The sequence below is a fragment of the Hypanus sabinus genome, chromosome 12 (assembly GCF_030144855.1).
Source record: "Hypanus sabinus isolate sHypSab1 chromosome 12, sHypSab1.hap1, whole genome shotgun sequence".
Lineage (NCBI taxonomy): Eukaryota > Metazoa > Chordata > Chondrichthyes > Myliobatiformes > Dasyatidae > Hypanus > Hypanus sabinus.
Window position 1 is genome coordinate 82,057,717 of NC_082717.1, and position 22,359 is coordinate 82,080,075.

The window sequence follows — 22,359 nt, forward strand, 5'->3', positions numbered from 1 at the left end:
TGAAACTGTTTATGTGATGTTCTGTAGCTTAAGTAATCAGTAGTTACAAGTTAATATAACTTGTCTAATGGCCATCAAACAATGCTGAACATCTGTAATACCTATTATTGCATTGTACAAACAATGGAAAGTAGCACTGATTTGTTTAAGCATTTTAATATAACACATCTCTCCAGATGTAAGTAGACATACTCTACAACCCTCATGACTTATTCCAGGAAAACTTGTAAATGGAAGAAGTAGAAAGTCACTCTCAATTTCCAATCTGAGTTCACTCAAGTTGAAACTGAAAGCCTGTCTTACTTGAGTAGAACCCGGGTTCTGCACTTAAGAACTTTACTGGCATTCTAACTGATATCTGTAGAAAGAGGTTAATGAGCTATGGTTCTTGGGATATACCTGTGCCAATTGTTCATTCTTTAATAGAGCTTGTTAATGCTACCACCTTCTCCCTTTCTCTATATTAATGAGACTGTAACTGTTAGAAACAGTAAAGTTAAACATGTAAAACACTAAAGGAGCAAAATGAATAAGCCCTTTCTGAAGGTTAATGCATTTGTTTGTTTTCACATTAAAAATTCAAACAGAAACAAATAGTGCTTACCGACTGAATAGTTATGCATGGGTTTAGTTATGCAGATAAGGAAACAAACATATTTCTGAAGAACTTGTAAGTAAGTAAGTCTAATTGATCTGAGTGCTCTCTCCTGCATTCTCACGGCTCATGTTCTGTCTATTGTACAGCCAGACATCTGACTCCAAATTTATAAAAGTTACAAGACCTACCTGTAACCTTTTGAGGATTATAATGGAGCTGCAGTAGTTTAAAACTGTTTTCAGAGGATATTGAGAGCTTAATGGTTAAGGCTCAAATATCAATGCACCAAATGGTTTTGGATATGAAATGTTTGAATTAGGCTTTGTCACAAATTCAATTGCATTTTGTTGTTAAGCCCACCAGTCAAAAAAAGAAAAAGGTAAAACAGAACTGAGTGAATCATTTCTGGCCTCAAGTAGTCTAAGCTGCCATGATATATTAAAGCATTTTGAAAGAGTGGATTATGATGTAAATAGGATGTTAGTGTCTTTTTGAAAATTAGTTGGCAATTCATTATTTAGTAACATCACAGACCTTATTGATTCACCCCTTCTAAATTTAATAGAAGTATAAATTGATGGTTATTTTTATAGATGATTCTGTTTTACCCTCTCCTTCTCAATTTGGAATTCTTTGAAAAGAAAGCTGGCATTTAACACTTGCTGTGTGACTATATAATCAACAATGCAGACAAACAGCATCGGTTAGTGGTCCCCATTGAGGGGCATCACTGCAGAATATTTGACGTGCACCAGTTGGAAGCCAGAACTCAACTGGTTGTGAAAATGATAGCTAATCAAAGTAAATTCCATGACCCAATCCAATTAAAGCTTTTGAGTAGGAAGTATATGGTTTTATGACCTATTTGTATCAAATTTGTCTGAATTAGATTCTGCAGCTGTCTCATACTTAACTACATAATGTAAAATTCAGGAGAAACATGAAAATCATACTTTGTTGCCGTTTTTTGATTTTTTTCTTAGAATTACTGGTATTTGATTATAAGTTTCAAATTTCTGGCTGCCATCCAGTGCAGTTTGAAAGAACTTGCGCACTGTGATACACCTTTCAGATGCTGCATTAGGCTAAGTCAGGGGTCGGCAATGTTTACCACTGAAAGAGCCAATATGGACCCATTTCCCACAGAAAAGAAAACACTGGGAGCCACAAAACCCGTTTGACATTTAAAATGAAATAACACTGCATACAATGGTTTTTTTTGCCTTTATGCTATGTATAAACAAACTATAATGTGTTGCATTTATGAAATTGATGAACTCCTGCAGAGAAAACGAAATTACATTTCTGCATGCAACAAAAACATTTTGAACTCCGAAAAAAAGACGTTGGGTTGAAGGTTACTCCATAGGTAGCCTACCTTGGATCGAAGAATTAAAAGAAAGCGCGCACTGGCGGGTGTCAGGCATTGGCAGTGGTGATGTATATTAATAGCGATAAAAAACACATAGCGGTGTAGCGCTACACGCAGCGCTAAAATAAAGACACTGCAGTCAAAGGTAACTTTATTCGAACTAAACAGCCTTGATTTAAAGCCTCCCTCAACCCGTCCCCGTGGGCGCGGATGCTCCAAAAGGCACGTACCCACAAACCCCCGTAGGCTATCTCCCTTAGCCGGAACGGTGGCTAATTGTGAGCCGGTTCGGATGTGCCAGGAAATGGGGTCTCCACAACATTTTTAGATTGTACAAGATCACCATAATCTTCAAATTTCGAATTACATTTCAAAAACTTTCTTTCTTTCTAAATCTTTTTATTAATATTAGTAATATGGAATACAAATGATATATTGATAAAGAAATTACCAACATATAAATTCCATTACATATGAAAAAAAAACATACATAATAGTTACAATATAAATGAGTTTACCAAAAGATAAGCCATAAAATATATGTATGAACATAGTAAGTCTAAGCATTTCAAAAACTAACAAACTACGGGGAGCCGCAGCACAGAGATCAAAGAGTCGCATGCGGCTCCGGAGCCGCGGGTTGCCGACCCTTGGGCTAAGTCTACATCACCCAAGATATTTTCCATTTTGTGCATAATCTAGTGCTGTGTTCCGGGGACATTTGATTATGGCTGATATAACACTTGGCTAGCAGGTGAACCTTAAAGGGGGGAAAAAGTAACAGTTAGCTGGTGACATGGGCACAGTTTGGAGGATGATTTCACCCCGGACTGTTGACTGTATTCTTTTCCATAGATGCTGCCTAGTCTACTGAGCCCCTCCAACATTTTGTGTTAGTCTATTTTTACTCCTGAATCAACATATCATTCTGATTCTTTATCATGTTATTTGTAGAGGCTTCTTGGTGAATCTCCTAATTCTGTGGGGCAGTTCCCCTGCTTTAAGGATGATTTACTTTCACACTGTTTTGGTTTAGGAGGGGGTGCTGAGGAAGTTGTTGAAGCCAAAGTAGGCCCTTTCACAGAGGGGGCAGGTGGTGGCTGACAGCCTGGGTGTGTGGAGAGGTGTGCTTCTTCTGACACCCACGCAAAACTGATGTGAATTCCTGGTGCACGGCCTTAAGATTCTCCATGCCCTCCCAAAGTGTTCTTCTCTACTCTAAGTTGTCACAGGACTCACTGGAGATGTTATTCTTCAAGAAAGCTTTCAACATATACTTACTTTTACTCTGTCCACCTGTTAATTTATTCCCAGGACAATTTGTAAAAGATCAAGCATGGGATCCTTGGCATCCTAATCATATTTTATTCTTGAATCAACAGATTGACCATTCATTATCACATTGGTATTTGGAAGAATTTGTTTGGCTTCCAATTGACTGTTATGTTTCCTACAGTCTAAGAGTGACTATATTGCACATTTAATTAAAGGGGATTTTGAGGCACATTTTGAGTACTCAAGATTATTCCAAATTTCAGACTGGAAAAGAAGAGGAAAAACATAATAATTTTAGATGGTTGAGAATAGGTACTATTTTTGTTCATTTTCCTACTTTTCCTCCTAATCTCTGCTACTGAAGGCCTCAGCTGCTACATGACCTAGGTGTCTTCAACTACCTCTCATGAGTGCCCATTCTTTGCAGGATATTAAAGGTTCAGATTTTTTTTTTGTATTCTCTTTCTCTTCTTGCTATTTGATAATTTAACAGTGGATGCTATAAACCAACCATGTTCCTCTGATATAGAAGTTGTGTTTCTCAAAACAGTGATACATTGCCCTGGAATTTACTGTAATCCTGATTTCAACAAATGCATGAAAATTAAAAAAGATTGTAAATACTCAAAAATGCCCAGCATTTTCTGTATTTGTTGCTGTAATTAGTTGAAAGATTAAATGGAGTATTAACCGCAATGTTAAATACCTTTGACAAATCAGCATAGTTCAATGTTTTTTGCTGGCACAAAGTTATTACCTGTTATGTTTAATGATGTGATACAATGTATATAACCCAAAAAGTATAATTTAGCCTTGCATTCATCAAGTGATAAAGTCCACATTGGGTCAACTGTCCTGTATAAGAATAACTTCTCCAGAAATTGACCGGTTGCAGTTCGCTCATAATCATTGGTCTTGATTTTCAACCAAGTGAATTTGATATTATCCAGTCTTTGCCAATTTCTGTATCAGTATCTTATGTCTTAATGGATTGAAACTGAACATCTCATGCAGAGAATAGGCAGGAGTCCTTTATCACTTCTTAGCAAATATGAATCCTGATTACTTTTTCCTTCCTCCGATTATACAGAAACCCTTTGACCACTTTAGCTGTGACAATATAATGCAGAACAGGATTTTTAGTGTGGTGATTTCTGGTTTAAAACATCTGATATATAATGCAGAATTATTGAATAAAGAACAAGAACAGTGTCAGGTTTTCATTTAGTGTCGCTGGTCTGATTTTCTTGAAATACAAAGATCAATGTCAGGAATTTTTTGGTTTAGCTTTCTTTGGAACAACTGGGCAAATATGCAGCTGAAAAGCAGCATTTCAGTAGGTATTGTTTCAGTTACATTTATGTTTTGTTTTGTTAGTAATGTTGTAGACTGTTCAGCTTAAAGCAAACAATTTTGCTGCGTAGGTGTATCCTATCTAAGGAAATCATGTCCGCTCTTACTTTTGTCAATATTTAGGCAAGCAATCTCAGTAGTAACCATGTAGAAATTATCTGCATCTATGATAATGGAGGACCATATGGCTTTATTTACCTTTTGTCCTTTCCTAATTTATTTTTTTGTGTAGCCTCATTTTTGAGAGAACTCAATTTTTAATGAGACTGCAGAGAAATTCTATTCCTAATGCCTTCCAAAATTATATTTTATCCACTTTGCTGAGGTAATATTTTTGATGCATTTCTTACAGTGGCCTTTTTTTGCATGGCTGTGTGTTTATGGTCTTTGCTAATGTACTTGCTCTCAAAGTGACTCATTCTTAGTGACATCAGTTACTATGACAACAAGGACTTGATGTGCTTTTTCCATTCTTGTTATCCTGTAACCTGCAACATAAGGAATTAATTGAATTGTAAAGGAATTTTTTCATCCATTATTTGATAATTATTGTTTATATATAGTTCAGTTAAATATCACAAGAAAGATAGTTAACATATCATATGTCATTAATATTCTAAACATTTAAAATCTAGCCGTCTGCAGCATCTTGAAGTATAGTCATTATATATGATTGTGAATATTACCTGGTTAATTATGCTTCCTCTTTGATTGTGATATGTCTCCTCTTTTTAAAAAGCTATTTGTGTTTAATGTAGACAATCAATACTAGAGAAACAGTAAGCTGAACCACAGAAACACCATGATACAATTATGTGGAGCATTTAAAAAGACTAATGTGCATCAAAGCTCTCTGTTATAATTTTAATATGTACATGGGAAAATTGCACTTTCTGACAATGTTATTAATAAAAGAAGCCGCAGTTTTGGTCTCAAGCAACCAAACTCTATCTAATTTTTAAATCTGCTGCTACACAAACATAAGATCTACAAACATGAACTTTAAACTTAATATGCTGCTGTTTTGTACCAAGGTATTTGAATAAACTGCAAAAATGAAATGTTAAAATCAGTGCAGTGACCATGCTAAGGGCTAAAATATACATTGGGCAAAATCTTAATATATGCAGTATGCTATCATTGTTTCTGCTTTTTCCGTCCAGACTTGATGCATGTTGTCACGGTCCACATTACTGCCTGCCTGCCTTCATGAGAGAGCTGGCTATTGTACTAGATCATTTGGGTTTACGTTAATTTGGAGTCCCTGGTCTTACTGTCTTTGCATACATTATTTAGTGAATGTCTATGTTTTGTTAGCTGTTGTGTGCTGTATTGTATTCTTATGTGTTAGTTATGCAGGGCCTTTCATTAAACAGCAGGGTGTTATTAGCCATCGCCTGAAAGAGCTATATATTGTTTCTGCCTTGTTTAAACTGAGCCCAGAAGCTGACTACAGACTATTGGCCAAGCAATGAATTGGCAACTGATGACAGGCCCATAGAGGGCCTGAGGCTCAGGTGGCTCACGGCCTCAACTTTAGCTCGGCTCTTTCAACAATTTGTCACGCCCAAGCCTGCTCCTGCTGCGCCAGCACGTGCCAGCTTAGTGTCAAAGCGCCTGTTCGCCAGAAGGACACACCAGCCCAACAGCCTGCTGTTGACGAGGCCAGTGGCTTGCTGTGGCAATATGGAGTGGAAAGACCCAGCAACAGCCTGCATGCATTTCAGAAAAAGACAACATCTAATGACTTATGAATGGCATCAGTTGGTCCCTAAAGAATTGGCAGAAATGTGTGCCTCTGGTCTTACCAAATTAAGCAGGCTATTCATTAACTAGGGTCATCAGAATTTGAGTCTGTACAGAAAGGCCAGCAATAAATAAACTCATAAGGTCCATATTTCAACTCTAACACAAAATAATTGAGCAGACAAAATAATTTTACATTTAAAAAGCATCACTATATGATTAAATAATTTGTAAACTTAATTTTTTACTCTGTTTTAAGTCTTACATGTTACGTTCCATTGCAGTATAATTATAGAAAACACACAACTTTAAATTTTATAAGCAGCACCCACCCTTCCCAGCCCAACCCTTTAATGTTGTCTAATTTTGCCAGAACACTATTCTAAAACTCTTAGAAGTAACAGTTGACTGTATTATTCCCAATTTCAGATTATATCTTATGCTGTTCTTCGATGCATTTGCATTTTGACTGCCAATTTAGTATATGAATATCAACTTCACTTTCCAAGGAGTGTTAAAGACAACAGCAAATTTTACAAGGGCCTGCATTTTGTATGTGATTTATAACTATGTTTCAACCCTCTTTTGTAGAGTGTGAAACTTTACACAAAGAAGAAAATTAAAGCTCTCCACAGTGTGTCATGAAAGGCAGCTACAAGCAGGGGTGCTATTAGGGCAGCTGGAAGGTTGTTGAACTCTGTCACGCTTTTAAGTTATTGGTGACTGGTTTTTGATTACTGCGGCAGTTGCGAGTTTTACTGTGGTCATAGGGAAGCAATTTAGTGGTGTTTTATTACAGATAATGTAATCAGATTTTTGACAGAGTGTATTTCTTGTGTGGGGCTTTGAGTTTATTCTTAGAGCTCCGAGTTTTAAATAATATTCTTTGGCAGGTCTGGCACGCGTTGCTTATTAACTATGACACACTGAAATTGAAAACTGTTCGGCAGTAAAGTGATGTACTCCAAAGTGTTTTAAGTTAAATTAATTTTAAATGGTTTTGATTGATCCAAAGTTTTAGAGCATGTTGCAGTGAGAGTTCTGTTCAAATTGCACAGCTAGGCATTACTGAACATTTCTGCACCTGGACCAGTGCTTACACAATGATCATGTATAATAAAAGAATAATAATATCAGAGCTTTACCCTCTGCCTTAATTTACTTGTTCTATTTCCCTACGAGTTCTGGTGAATGTTTTCAAATAGGTTAGATTCTGTGGAAGGGTACAAGAGCAAATAGGTTGCAATTTGAAAATCGTAAATTTTATCCTACCATCTGTCAATATTACAGAGTTCGTTCCTTTAAATGAATGAATTATTTATTTTTATTTAAATATCCAAAACCACATTATACTGGATGAAATACTGCTAGTACCTAAAGTTGATGATGTCGTATTGTTTACATAAAATTAATGCCAAAGTGTTTTCAGATTACAGTTAAATTATTTTTTTAAATTTCTTGTTGCAGCTAGAATGATAAAGAAGTTGTGAAATATTGATGGGAGCAGAGTCGTTAACATGAGCTATTGTAATTGTATAAATATTCTGCTGCTTGGCTGTTAGAAAAATACAGGTGTTGAAATGGCATTTCTATGCATCACTTAAGATTTTGGTTATGTTCACCTCCACTTGCTTCTGCATACTTCTTTAACCAATCACACAGTTATGAAGAAAGAGCTCAGTACGTTGAAGCAATAGTTCAGCAACACAAAGAGGTCATGCCATTTGAAGATTTTGCATCCCAAGTCTTCGCACCCTCCCCAAGCTACTCCCTCAATAACATGGGTAAGTCAAATTTATTCTTTTCTTTGTGGATCACTCTGGTGTCAGGTGTGCAACAGTTTTTTGCAGACAAATGCTCAAAAATTCAAGACACCCTCTTTTATTTAGAATAAATCAAATGAATATGAAATGGAAAAAGTACTCATTTAATTTTTTTTGTATGAAAGCTATTCCTTCATCCATTTTTATTCATTTTCTTTTCTTTAATTGGTGACCATCCAAACCAGGTAAGTAAATGAATTTGCTTGGCATAATACCTTCACACTAAGTAAATGATACAGATTGTTTGATATGTATTGAATGTACAATAGAAAATCTTATTTGAATTAGTACTGAATTGAGGGCAAAAGATCCAGTAGTACAGAAGTCACTAATATCCCATATTTGTCCTGCAGTTGGTCGAGGAATACTATGCACATTCCAAGTATATAACACAAATAAATTCCAGAAGTAATATCAAACAAGTGTAATTATTAATAGCTATTAGGCCTCAATTTTGTGCCAAAAAATCATATTGTAATTTACTGGCATCTTCCGAAAGACTCCAGACTTTTCCAGAATCTAAGTCCTTAGTAAAATGTTACAAAAATTGTGGCTTCTTGTGTTAGAAGAAGCAAAATCCAATCATTTATCAAACAATTATAGTGAAGGACTTCGATAAGTGTACTAAATAATCCATTACTAAAGCAAAATACTTTACTGAAGAATTTTGAAAGGTTTCAAAAGTTCAAGAAGTTTCTGAAAACATTGTTACTTTATTATTATTTTGAGAGTTGCTGAAAATATTTGTTGATGTAAAATTTAATTCACAATGTGCTTTTCTAAACTTTATTTTATAAATTACAGAATAAAATCTTAAGCCTTAATAATAATATGCCAGCAAATTACTTGATTTTACTGGCATTCTTAATTCTATTAGCAGCAGTGGCAACCATTTACCTCAAGCCTAACAATCTGTTTAGTTGATTACACAAATTTTCCACTTGGTCCCTTAGTTCTCTTTTTTGCTCAGCAACATATGCCTTATCTCTTGAAATCATTTATATGATTTACTTGTATGATAATTCCTAATAACATGCCATATGCTTATTTTTGGCATGAGATATTTCTGCTTATTTCTGCTCTGTAGGCCAACCTTTAAATAAATTCATTTTTCTACTGAAGGCTTCTGATTGTATGAAATCTGCTTGAACCAACATCATCAGCGGAATTTGTGGTATTAGGAAACATTTTCTTCTTCATAATTTCCTATCCTCTGTTACTGTTCTTTTATTCTCTTGTGATGATCATTACAGCATTCATTTCTGATTTGTATTTTATCCTGCTAGTGTAGCCTAATATTTTGAACTGCATTAAAAAAATTGCATGTTGATTTCTACAACACACACTGAATTCATGTACAATCATTTGCACTCCCTATATTACCCCAGATTCCTAAAAAGGTTATAACCTTTAGGCTTTATTTCTTGTGTAATTCATTGTTTGCACTGATTCCAATTTTAGTTCATGGAGTCTGTTTGCATTAAGCTGAAGTGATTTAAGTACTATTTAACTAACATTTAACTTATTGATTGTATCGTCCTACCAAATGAAACAAAATGAAATTCAGTAAAAGAGTGATACTGGATTTTACATAAAGAGATGGTCAGTATTTTCTCCTGTGGGTGTATATCTTTTTAATACTTCTTTCTTTTTGTGTTTTTCTGTATCTTTAAACTATTTTTCTCTTTCTGTGTAATGTGATACAATTTTATTGATATTTCCCGAGTGCATTGTACCTGACCTGAATCAAAGAGTAGTGTGAGGTTTGTCAGTTTATTGGATGGAAATCAAATCCTGCTATAGAAATTGAAGATCAGGAATCCAGGCAGTTTCAGCATTTTGCTGTTGTGATGGACATCGCAAAACCCACCTAGTTTGCATCAAATATAAATCAGATGAGAAGTTTTACAAATACATCCTTGATAGATTCCTGAAGCAGTATGTTTCTTGTCCAACACTAGAGTCTAAGTAGGGGAGTATTGGAAAAATGGTGGCCTTGACACAATTAAAAAAAGAAAGTATAAGACGAGGTCTGTGGATTAACTTTGAAAGTGAGTTCCCTCTGTAAGAATTAGTTTAAGTAAGTATCCATTCAAATGACCAAATAGCCCAAAAGATATTCATTTGTGAGATTGATATGGTATGTATTCAATGCATATGCATGGTATCATTTAATTACAGAAAATGAGATGATTGGCATGGTCTGTAAAACAAAATTATAGTTACAGATGAATAACAGGATAAAAAGCAAACTTTCATTTCTTGGATTTGTTAGTGCCTTACAGCATTGTGCCTTTGGGGATTTAGGTAAATGAAGAACAATTGAATCGAAACCAATTAAAGTGCATGGCTGAATGGGAAGAGTCCAGATCCAGATGGGATGGAAATGGCTGTGACCAAAACAAGATGGACATGTTCACTTGAGCTGGTCAGAAGTAATCACTTCAGGGAGAAGGGTCTGATTGTGGGGTTGGGCATCCTCAATGCAGCAGGGAGAATAGCTGATGGTCAGCAAAGAAGAACATGTCTATAGAGGTGTGAATTGGTTGTGCTATTCCAAGCTTTTGCTGCTAGAAAACAAGATTATTTAATTCATGTCCTGCAAATAGTTCTGCCTGTGGATTCAGATTTACTTACCAGCTTTTAGGCCATAAGATATAAGAGCAGAATTAGGCCATTCGGTCCATCAAGTCTGCTCTGCCATTCATCGTGGCTGATTTATTATCCCTCTCAATCTTTTCCTGCCTTTTCCATGTGACCTTGATTAATCCTGAACCTATCAACCTCTGCTTTAAATGTACTCAATGATACGGCCTCCACAGCCATGTATGGCAATAAATTGAGGAAATTCCTCCTTATCTCTATTCTAAATGGATGTCCCTCTATTCTGAAGCTGTGCCCTCTCATCTTTGATTCCCCCTCTGTAAGAGATGTCCTCTTTGCGCCCTCTCTATATAGGCTTTTCAGTATTTGATAGGTTTCAATGAGATTCCCTCTCATTCTTCTGAACTCCAGCAAGTACAGGCCCAGAGCCATCAAACTCTTCTCATACTTTAACACTTTCATTCCTGAAATCATTCTCATGAGCCTCTTCTGGGCTCCATCACTCTCCAATACCAGCACATCTTTTAGATAAGGGGCCCAAACCTGCTCTCAATACTCCATGCAGACTGACTGGTGCCTTATACAGCCACAGCATGACAATCTTCCGCTGAGCTTCTAGTCCTTTCAAAATGATTGCTAACATTGCATTTGCATTCGTAACCACCGACTCAACCTGCAAATTTATTTTTAGGAAATCCTGGATGAGGACTACCAAGTGCCTTTGCACTCCTGATTTTTGAATTTTCTTCCCTTTTAGAAAATAGTCTTATCTTTTCATTCCATCTACCAAAGTGCATGACCATATACTTCCCTACACTACATTATATCTGCCACTTCTTTGCCTATTCTCCCAATCTAAGTCCTTCTGCAGACTCCCTGCTTCCTCAACACTACCTTTCCCTCCACCTACCCTCGTATCATCCACAAACGTGGTCACAATGCCATCAATTCCATCATCCAAATCATTGACAAATTTATTAAGTTTGTCCGCTATTTCTCTGCCCCCCCCACCCACAAATACTACCTCTCCAGCATCATTTTTCAGCAGTCCGATATCCACTCTCGCCTCTCCTTTACTCTTTATATTGTTATGTATCCCGTAACTGGATAACTTACCAGCAAGGATAGAGAAGTCCGTTGAAGTCTGATGTCACTATTTTCAAACGTTTTTATTTATAAAGGGACACAAAAGTAAGGTTAATACAAACATTCAGATAATGCACGTCGTCAATACTCAGTCTAAAGCGCGGGTATAGTAATAATCATCATTAAGAAGTGAGCTCTGCTGTTGTCTAGGGGATAATAGATTGTCCGTTGGAAATATAAAAGTCACTCAGAAGTCTGCAGGCCTCAGCCTTTTGAGAATCGTTGGGTTTCATGTGGGGCAACCGAGAGAGAGAGATTGGGGAGAAGAGAAAGAACTTGGCAAATCTTGATGAAGCTTCCGTGGAATCGGGGGAGCGTTGGTTCCCTCTCCCCGATGTTAGTTAAAAGCGGTTTTCTGTGATTCCAGCCACAAATTCCAATCCCGGAATCTAACACATGTGGCTTCCTTCAGAATGGCTTCCCGCTGCTGCTGGATCTCTCTCTCGTGTCTTCTTGGTGCGTCTGAAGGGGCTGTCCCCCTGAGACTCTCCTTTATACTTCCTCATGGGGTCGCAGGTGTCAATCGGGTTGGGATGATGCAATCTCTCTCTCAACCAGCCCACCTTGCCCGAGGGCTTTTCACGTGGTCTCCATGAGACAATAGTCGCTGTCGTCTTATTCTGCATCCCAGGTGGAACGTGCAATTTGGCACATTTCTCTCTCTCTCTCTCCTACTGGGTCTACTGACCCCCCCCCCCCCCCCCCCGATGGGTGTTCTTGCGATTCTCACAAAGGAGGGGGCTGGGATCATAACAATATATCTAAAAAAAACTTTGGGTATCTTAATTTATTCACTGGCCTTCCTTCACATTTCATCTTTTCTCTCCTATGACCGGTTTTTAGTTGCTGTCTATTGATTTTTAATAGATTCCCAATCCAATAACTTCCCACTAATTTTTGCTATATGCCCTCTCTTTTCCTTTAATGCTGTTTTTGACTTCACCTGTCAACCATGGTTGCCTCATCCTCCTTTTAGAGTACTCTTCATCTTAGGGATGTATCTATCCTGCCCCTTCTGAATTGCTCCTAGAAACTCTAGCCATTGCTGTTCTGCAGTCAACTCTGTTAGTATTCCCTTCCAATCAACTTTAGCCAGCTCCTCTTTCATGCCCCATAATTCCCTTTACTCTACTGTAATACTGAAACATCTGACTTTATCTTCTCCCTCTCAAACTGCAGGGTGAATTCTATCATATTATAATCACTGCATCATAAGGGTCCCTTTACCTTGAGCTCCCTAATCAAATCTGGATCATTACACAACACCCAATCGGAATCACTTTTACCCAAGCTGCTCTAGAAAGCATTCTACGAAGTCCCTCTCTTGGAAACCTGATTTTCCCAATCTACCTGTATATTGAAATCCCCCATGACTATCATAGCATTGCCCTTTTTACATGCCTCTTCTATTTCCCATTGAAATTTGTAACCCACACCCTGGCTACTGTTCGGGGTCCTATACTTATCTCCAATTAGGTCCTTCACCCTTGCGGTTTCTTAACTCTACTCACAAGGATCCTACATCTTCTGATCCTATGTCACTTCTTTCCAAAGATTTGATTTCAACTTTTACCAACAGAGCTACCTCACCCCCTCTGCCTACCCACCTGTCCTTTCAATACAAAGTGTATCCTTGGATGTTAAGCTCCCAACTATGATCTTCTTTCAGCCATAACTCAGTGATGCCTACAACATCATACTTGCCAATCCCTAACTGCACCACAAGATCATTAACTTTGAGCTGTATACAGTGTGCGTACAAATGTAACACCTTCAGTCTTGTATTCATCACCCTTTGATTTAGACTCTATGTGGCACTTCAGCTCATCCCACTGACTGCAATGTTGCACTATCCTTTGCCTGTCCTTCCTCAGAGTCTCAATACACACTGCATTTGCTTGTATACCAACTGCCCCATCCTCAGCCCTATCTCTGAAGTTCCCATCCTCCTACCAAATAAGTTTAAACCCTCCCCAATAGCTCTAGCAAACCTGCCCACAAGGATATGGGTTCCCCCCAGGTTCTGGTGTAAGCCATCCTTTTTATACAGGCCATACCTTCCCCAGAAGGGGTCCCAATGATCCAGAAATCTGAAACCCTGTCCCTTGCACCAGCTTCTCAGCCACATATTCATCGCCCAAATCATCCTATTGCACATGACAAAGGCAGCAATTGAGAGATTACTACTCTGGTGGTCCTGCTTTTCAGATTTCTACCAAACTCTATATTCTCTCTTAAGAACCTACTCCCTTTTCCTACCTAGGTCGTTGGTGCCAATATGTACCATGACTTCTGGCTGCTCACCCTCCCCCTTTGGAATGCTGTGGACTCAATCCAAGACGTCCCTGATCTTGGCTCTGAGAGGCAAAATGCCATCTGGGTGTCTTTTTCACGTCCACAGAATCTCCTGTCTGCTTCCCTAACTTTGGAATCCTTTATCACTACTGCACTTCTTCTCCCCCCCCCCCCTTCCTTTCTGAGTCACTGAGCCAGGCTCACTGCAGTCACTCCTCTTCCCCCCAGGATACAAAGTATACAACAGTTCCCCAACAGTATACAAAGTGGTACACATTACTGAAGGGAACAGCCACACGGGTACTCTGCACTGGCTGCCTTTACCTTTTCCCTCTCATGACTAACACCCAGGTATCTGCCTCCTGCAACTTTGGGGTGACTACCTCCCTGTAGTTCCTACCTATCACCTCCTTTTTCTCCCATATGAGTCGAAGGTCATTGAGCTGCAGCTCCAGTTCCTGAACATGGCCTATAAGGAGCTGCAGCTTGATGTACTTCATGCAGATGTATTTATCAAAGAGACTCAAGGTTGCCCAGCGTTCGCACATTACACATAGAACACACCACTAACTCTGGACCCATACTCAGTGCACTAGCTATGTACTAATAGACAAAGAAGGAGAAAAAAAGCTTGCTTAGAACCTCCACTGTAGTTGACCAAGTCTGTTCTTGCCTAAGCCTTGATCATCTTTTGATCATCTTATAGTTCAAATCCAGAGACCAGCAGCCTGCAGTGCAAAACAGATCTGCTATTAAAGTGAAAACATTACATATGAAGAAGCAACTTGCTTCCCACAACCAAACAGGCTGTTTAATTAAAGTTTTGAAGTGAAATTAGGTCCTTTTTTATTACTATTTAACTTCCAAAACAGATTTATTGACTGTTATCAATGAAAAAAAAATGAAAGAGAAAGTTCAAAAATGAAGATATTGTTCTTTATTACAAGTGGCTATTAGTCACAGTCATTATTGCATTTATAAGACCATAAGAATTAATCCAATCAGCCCATTGAATCTGCTCCACCATTTAATCATGACTGATTTATTTTGACTCTTTACCCTACCTTCTCCTGCCTTCTCCCCATGTCTATTGATGGCCTTACAATGTAAGTACCTATCAAACTCTGCCTTAACTTAGCTTCCACAGCTGTCTGTGGTATTAAGTTCCACAGATTCACCACCATCATGCTGAATAAATTAATGCTGCCTTTGCCAACTATGGTCTTATCCCATAAAAATATTAAAATAATTCCCTTCACCATTTCAGAGACACAAAGAACTGTCATCTAAATTTGGAAGAACTAGCACTAAGCTGAATAATACAAAGGTTTTATTCCTTCCCTTAAGATTTCTGTTTCAACCTAATTAATTATAGGCTGTCCTTTAGAGCTCATAGTTTCTATGGCTGGTTTGCTCGTTACAAGGCTCGTTATGCCTTGTGCATTAATGTCCAAATCATTTATATAAATAATTAATAACAGAGATCCCAACACTGACCAATGGGACACCTCACTAATCACAGGAGTCCAGTTAGAGAGTCAACCTTCAGCCATCACCCTCTGCTTCCTATTATTGAGTCAATTCCTGGCCTGCTGAGTTCCTCCAGCATTTAGGGTGTGATATTCTACACAATGCAACAATTATCCACTTCCTTTTATAAATATTTGCTGCACCTCCCACATGGTCATATTTATTTATTTGTGTTAATTTATTGTGTAATTAACAGAGCAGGTTTAAATTAAAGGTATAAAGCACAGAGTAACTCGAGTATACCTTGGTCATTCATACTAACCATTATGGTCATAAGTTTCTTGACCCTTGCCACTGATTCTTGTTTATTGCCTTTACTCATGAAATCAGTTCCAAAGCTAGGGATCATACCCTTGAAGAGAAATACATGATTGATAGTAGAAATAGCGAATAAATTAATTACTATAAGATATTTTAAATATATTTGGGGCAGAGCAAATATATTAATTTTATATTAATATATAAATATTAAGATATTATAATATAATATATAAATATTGCATTTGATCTAAATAACAAATGAAAAGTATACGTGCAGTTAGAAAAGGCAATTGAATTCTTGAGCACAAGGTTATTATTTCAAGTATGTGATACAAAATCATCATTGAGCCCATGTTAACTTTTTCTCCCAGGGCTGAAATGGCTGGCATAAGGGGGCATAGTTTTAAGGTGCTTGGTAGTAGGTACGGAGGGGATGTCAGGGGATAAGTTTTTCACAGTATCTACCATCGATGATGGTGGAGGCAAATACAATAGGGCCTTTTAAGTGACTCTTAGATAGGTACATGAGCTTAGATAAATAGAGGGCTATGCAGTAGGGCTAAGCAGTTTCTAGAGTAGATTACATGGTCAGTACAACACTGTGGGCCAAAGGGCTTGTAATGTGCTGCAGATGTCTATGTACTCTGTTAACTCTGAATTCACTTCATTTTCTTCCCCTGAATACCATGTGACCTAATCTTCCAGATAAGGTCACATGATATTCAGGGTGTCACAGTAGCATAGCAGTTAGCATAACACTACTACAGTTCAAAGTTCAAAGTAAGATTTATTATCAGATTACATACATATCATCATATACATCCCCTGAAATTCTATTCCTGTGGGCATACTTAACAACTCTATAGAACAATAACTTTAAACTGTAAACTGCAAACAAACTATGCAAATGCAGATATAAATAAATAGCAATAAATAACGAGCATGAAATAGCAAGATAACAGAGTCCTTAAGTGAGTGTAGCTAGCCCCTTTTGTTCAAGCTCTTATGGTTAGTAACTGTTCTTGAACCTAGCGATGTGAGACCTGAGACCACCTGTACCTTCTACCTGCTGGCAGCAGCAAGAGAAGAGCATGGCCTGGGTGGTGAGGATCTTTGATGTGGATGCTGCTTTTCTACAGCAATGTTTCATGTAGATGCGCTCAGTGGTTGGGAGGGTTTTACCTGTGATGTACTGGGCTGAATCCATTACCTTTTGTAGGATTTTCCACTCAGAGGTATAGGTGTTCCCATACAACCCCATAATGCAGCCAGTCAACACACTTTACACCACACATCTACTGTATTGAAGTTTGCCACGGTTTACAGTAAAATGCCAAACCTCTGCAGACTCCTGAGGAAGTGGAGGATCTGTTGTGCTTTCTTTGCAATAATATTTATTTGATGGGCCCAGGACAGGTCCTCTGAGATAGTGACACCCAGGAATTTAGTTACTGACCCTCTCCACCTCTGATCCTCCAATGATTATTGGGTTGTGGACCTCTGGTTTCCCTCTCCTGAAGTCTACAATCACTTCCTTGGACTTATTGACATTGAGTGAGAGATTGTTGTTATTGTACCACTCAACCAAGTTTTCAGGTTCCCTCCTATATGTTGATTCATCACTCCCTTTGATACAGCCCATAACAATGGTGTCTTCAGCAAACTTGTAAATGGTGTTGGAGCTGTACTTGCCACACAGTCATAGACCATAAGACCATAAGATAATAGGGGCAGAATTAATCCATTTGGCCCATTGAGTCTGCTCCACCATTTCATCATGGCTGATCTAATTTTCCTCTCAGCCCCAATCACCTACCTCCTCTCCGTATCCCTCCATTCCCTGACCAATCTAGAATCTATTGACCACTGCCTTAAATATACATAGACTTTGCCACCACAGCTGTCAATGGCAAAGAATCCCACAAATTCACCACCCTTTTGCCTAAAGAAATTCCTCCTTACCTCTGCTCTGAAAGGACACTCCTGTATTCTGAGGCTCTATCCTCTGGTCTTAGACTCTCTCACCATTGGAAATACCCTCTCCACATCCACTCTGACAAGACCTTTCACCATTCAATAGGTTTCAATAAGGTCACTCATCATTCTTCTGAATTCCAGTGAATGTAGGGCCAGAACCATCAAACACTCTACGTATGACAGGCCATTCAATTCTGGTATTATTTTTATGAATCTCCTTTGAACCCTCTCCAGTTTCAGCACATCCTTCCTTACATAAGGCACCCAAACCTGCTCACCATATGCCAAATGAGTCCTCACTACTGCTTTATAAAGTTCAAGCATTACATCCTTGTTTTTGTATTCTAGTCTTCTTGAAATGAATGCTAGCATTGCATTTGCCTTCCTCACCACAGACTCAACCTGCAAATTAACCTTCATGGAATCTTGCACAAGGTCTCCCAAATCCCTTTGCCTCTCAGTTTTTAGTATTTTCTCTCCATTTCGAAAATCGTCAACCCTTTCATTTCTTTTACCAAAGTACATGACCATACACTTCCCATCACTGTATTCCATCTACCACTTCTTTGCCAATTCTGCTAATCTGTCTAAGTCCTTCTGTAGCCTCTCTACTTCCTCAAAACTACCTAGTCCTCCACCTGTCTTCATATCGTCTGCAAACTTTGCAACAAAGTCATCAATTCCATAATCCAAATCATTGACATATTATGTAAACACTGAGGAATGGGTGTGTGGAATGCACTGCCGGCAGTGGTGGTGGAAGCAGAAGCAATAAGGTCTTTTAAGAGCCTCTTAAATAGATACACGGAGCTTAGAAAAATAGAGGTCTATGAACTAGGAAATTCTAGGCAGCTTCTAGAATAGGTTACATGGCTGGCACAACACTGGGCTAAAGGGCCTGTAATGTGCTGTAGATTTTTAAGTTCTATAACACAGACCTCTGTGGAACACCACTAGTCACTGGCAGCCAGTCAGAAAAGGTTCCCTTTATTCCCATTCTTTGACTCCAGCCAATCTGCTACTGGTCTATCCATGCTAAAATCTTTCCTGTAATACCATGGGCTCATAGCCTGTTAAGCAGCCTCATGTGTGGCACCTTGTCAAAGGCCTTCTCAAAATCCAAGTGCACAACATCAACTGATTCTCCTTTGTCTATCCTGCTTGTTACTTCTTCAAAGATTTCCTCCAGATTTATCAGGCAAGATTTTCCCTTGAGGAAACCACGCTGAGTGTGTCCTATTTTATCACGTGTCTCCAAGTACCCTCAGACCTCATCCTTAATAATCAACTCCAACACCTTCACAACCACTGTCTTCAGACTAATTGGCCTATAGTTTCCTTTCTTCTGCCTCTGTCCCTTCTCAGTGAATGGAGTGACATTTGCAATTTCCCAGTCTTCCAGAACCATTCCAGAATCTAATGATTCTTGAAAGATTGTTCCTAATACTTCCATAATTTCTTCAACCACTTCTTTTGGAACTCTGGAGTGTACACCATCTGGTCCAGGTGACTTATCTACCTTAAGACCTTTCAGTTTCCCAAGACCCTTCTCTGAAGTTATATTGACTTCAGAAACTTCATGCCCCCTAACACCTGAAACTTGCACCATACTGCTAGTGTCTTCCACAGTGAACACTAATGCAAAATACTTATTCAGTTCATCCACTATTTCATCGTCCCCCATTACTACCTCTCCAGCATTGCTTTCCAGTAGTCCGATATTCACTCTCATCTCTTTTTTACTGTTTATGTATCTGAAGAAGCATTGAGTATCTTCTTTAATATTTTTGATGAGCTTACTTTCATATTCCATCTTTATCTTTGTAATTACTTTTTTTAGTTTCCTTCTGTTGGTTTTTAAAATCTTCCCAGTCCTCTAACTTTCCACTAATCTTTGCTCTATTTTATGCCCTCTCTTTGGCTTTTATGTTGGCTTTGACTTCTCTTGTTAGCCATGGGTTGTGTCATCTTTCCTTTAGAATATTTCTTCCTGTTTGGATGTATATATCCTGTGCCTTCCGAACTACTTCCAGAAATTCCAGCAATTGCTGCTCTGCCATCATCCCTGCCAGTGTTCTTTTCCAATCAGTTCTGATACCTCCTCTCTCACGCCTTCGTAATTCCCATTACTTCACTGTAATACTGATACATCTGACTTTAGCTTCTCAAATTTCATGGTGAATTTGATCATATTATGATAATTGTCCCTTTAGGGATTTTTTTACCACAAGCTCTCTAATCAGTTCTGGTTCATTGCACAACACCCAATCCAGAATAGCTGATCCTCTAGTCGAGTCAACCACGAGCTGCTCTAAAAAGCCATCTTGACGGCACTCTAGAAATTCCCCTCCTGATTTTTCCAATCTACCTACATATTGAAGTCTCCTTCAACTAATGTAACATTGCCCTTATGGCATACATTTTCTTTCTCCCACTCCTACTGTTTAGGGGTCTGTATGCAACTCCCATCAGGCTCTTTTTACCCTTGCAGTTCCTTAGCTCTATCCAAAATGATTCAACCCCATCCAACCCTATGTCACCTCCTTCTAATGATTTGATTTCACTTTTTACCAACAGAGCAATGCCAACCCCTCTGCCTTCCTGCCTTTCCTTTCAATACACTGTGTATCCTTGGACATTAAGCTGCCAGCTATAATCTTTCAGTTATGATTCCATGATGCCTACAACATCATGCCTGCCAACTTGCAACAGTGCCGCAAGTGCATATACCTTATTCTGTATACTGTGAGAATTCAGATACAACACCTTCAATCTTATATTCACCCCTTTTGATTCTGTTGCACCATTCTCAACCTTTTAATTCCTAAGTTTGTCTGCGGTCTTACCAACATTTGCCTCCACAAGCTCTCAACTAACTGTAATCAATAAAGAGCATCCTAATGTCTTTGCTGTCCAGATGTTCCAGGTAGTGTGAAGAGCCAACGAAATAGCACCTTCTGTAGACCCGTTGCTTCAGTAGGCAAATTGGAGCAGATCCAAGTCACTATTCAGACAGGAGCTGATACGCTTTAACACCAGCCTCTCAAATCACTGTAGATATAAGTGCCACTGGGCAATAGTCATTTAGACAGGTTGCCATGTTCTTCTTGGGCATCAGTACGATTGAAGCCTGCTTGAAGTAGGTGAATACCACACACTGCCAGAGTGAGAGCTTGAAGATATCCATGAATACACCAGCTAATTGGTTGGCACAGGTCTTTAGTACTCGGCTAGGTACTCCTTCCGGACCGGATGCTTTCCCTGGATTCACACTCTTGAAGGCAGCCTGCATGTCATCTTCAGACTCTGAAAACAAGGGATCACCAGGAGACATGAGGGTGTGCAATGGTTCCATCCTGTTTGGTGGTCAGGGCGAGCACAGAAGGCACTGAGCTCACCTGGAAGCGAAGCTCTGCTGTCCCCTTTGTTGCACAATTTAGCTTCGTAGGAGGTTATGGCATTCAAACCCTGCCACAGCTGACGAGCATCCCTTGTTGATTCTGGTCTAGTCCAGAATCTCTATTTTGCCTGAGAAATGCCTTTCTGGAGATCATACCTGCCCCTCTTGTAGCATTCGTGGTCTCCAGACTTGAATGTCTCTAATCTGGCTCTCAGCACATTCCAGATTTCATTGTTCATTCAGGATTTCTAATTGGGGAAGCCCCTAAATGATTTAGTGGGAAACTCTCATCCACAACTGTTTTAATAAAGTCTGTAACAACTTCGGCATAGTCATTCAGGTCCTCAGATGAGTTCTTGAACATGGCCCAGTCCACTGACTCAAGACAATCCTGTAACCGTTCCTCAGGCTCCTGTGACCATCTCTCAGTTGTCTTGATCTCTGGAGCCTTACTCTTGAGGCTTTGTCTGCATGCAAGTGTTAGGAGTACAGCCAAATGATCTGACTTGCCAAAATGCAGTGCCAAAATGGAATGATAGGCATTCCTCCTTGTAGTGTAGCAGTGGTCTAGTGTGTTGAAGCCTCTGGTGCAACAGGTTACATGTTGGTGATAATGGGGCAGGGTTTTCTTCAAACAGCCCTAGTTAAAGTCGCCAACTATAGTTTGAAATGCATCTGGATGGGCCGTTTCTTGTTTGTGGACAGCATCGTGCAGTTTTGCGAGTGCTTGCTTATAATCAGCTACTGGTGGTATGTAACCTGCAGTAAGGATCCAGAGGCAAGTAGAATGGTCTACATAGAATTGTTAGTTGTTTAAGTCAGAGAACGAGAAGTTGACATGACCCCAACATCCATGCATCAGCAAGAATTGATTAAAAAGCATACACCACCACTTTTTTCCTTACTGTAATTTGAGGTTTGATCCATCCTGACAATATAGCTCATGGCATCGGAGTCTGGAGTTCAATTCCGACGGCAC

At 38.8% G+C, this 22,359-nt stretch overlaps 1 protein-coding gene across 3 annotated transcripts in view; it reads left to right on the forward strand.

Moving 5' to 3' along the window:
- Positions 1-22,359, forward strand: part of ralgapa2 (Ral GTPase activating protein catalytic subunit alpha 2) — a 482,467-nt gene that overhangs the window by 404,682 nt on the left and 55,426 nt on the right. For all 3 annotated transcript variants that reach the window (XM_059986278.1, XM_059986280.1, XM_059986279.1), the window contains exon 39: positions 8,007-8,128. In XM_059986278.1, the coding sequence (XP_059842261.1) occupies positions 8,007-8,128 (122 nt within the window). The remainder of the gene's footprint in view (positions 1-8,006; positions 8,129-22,359) is intronic.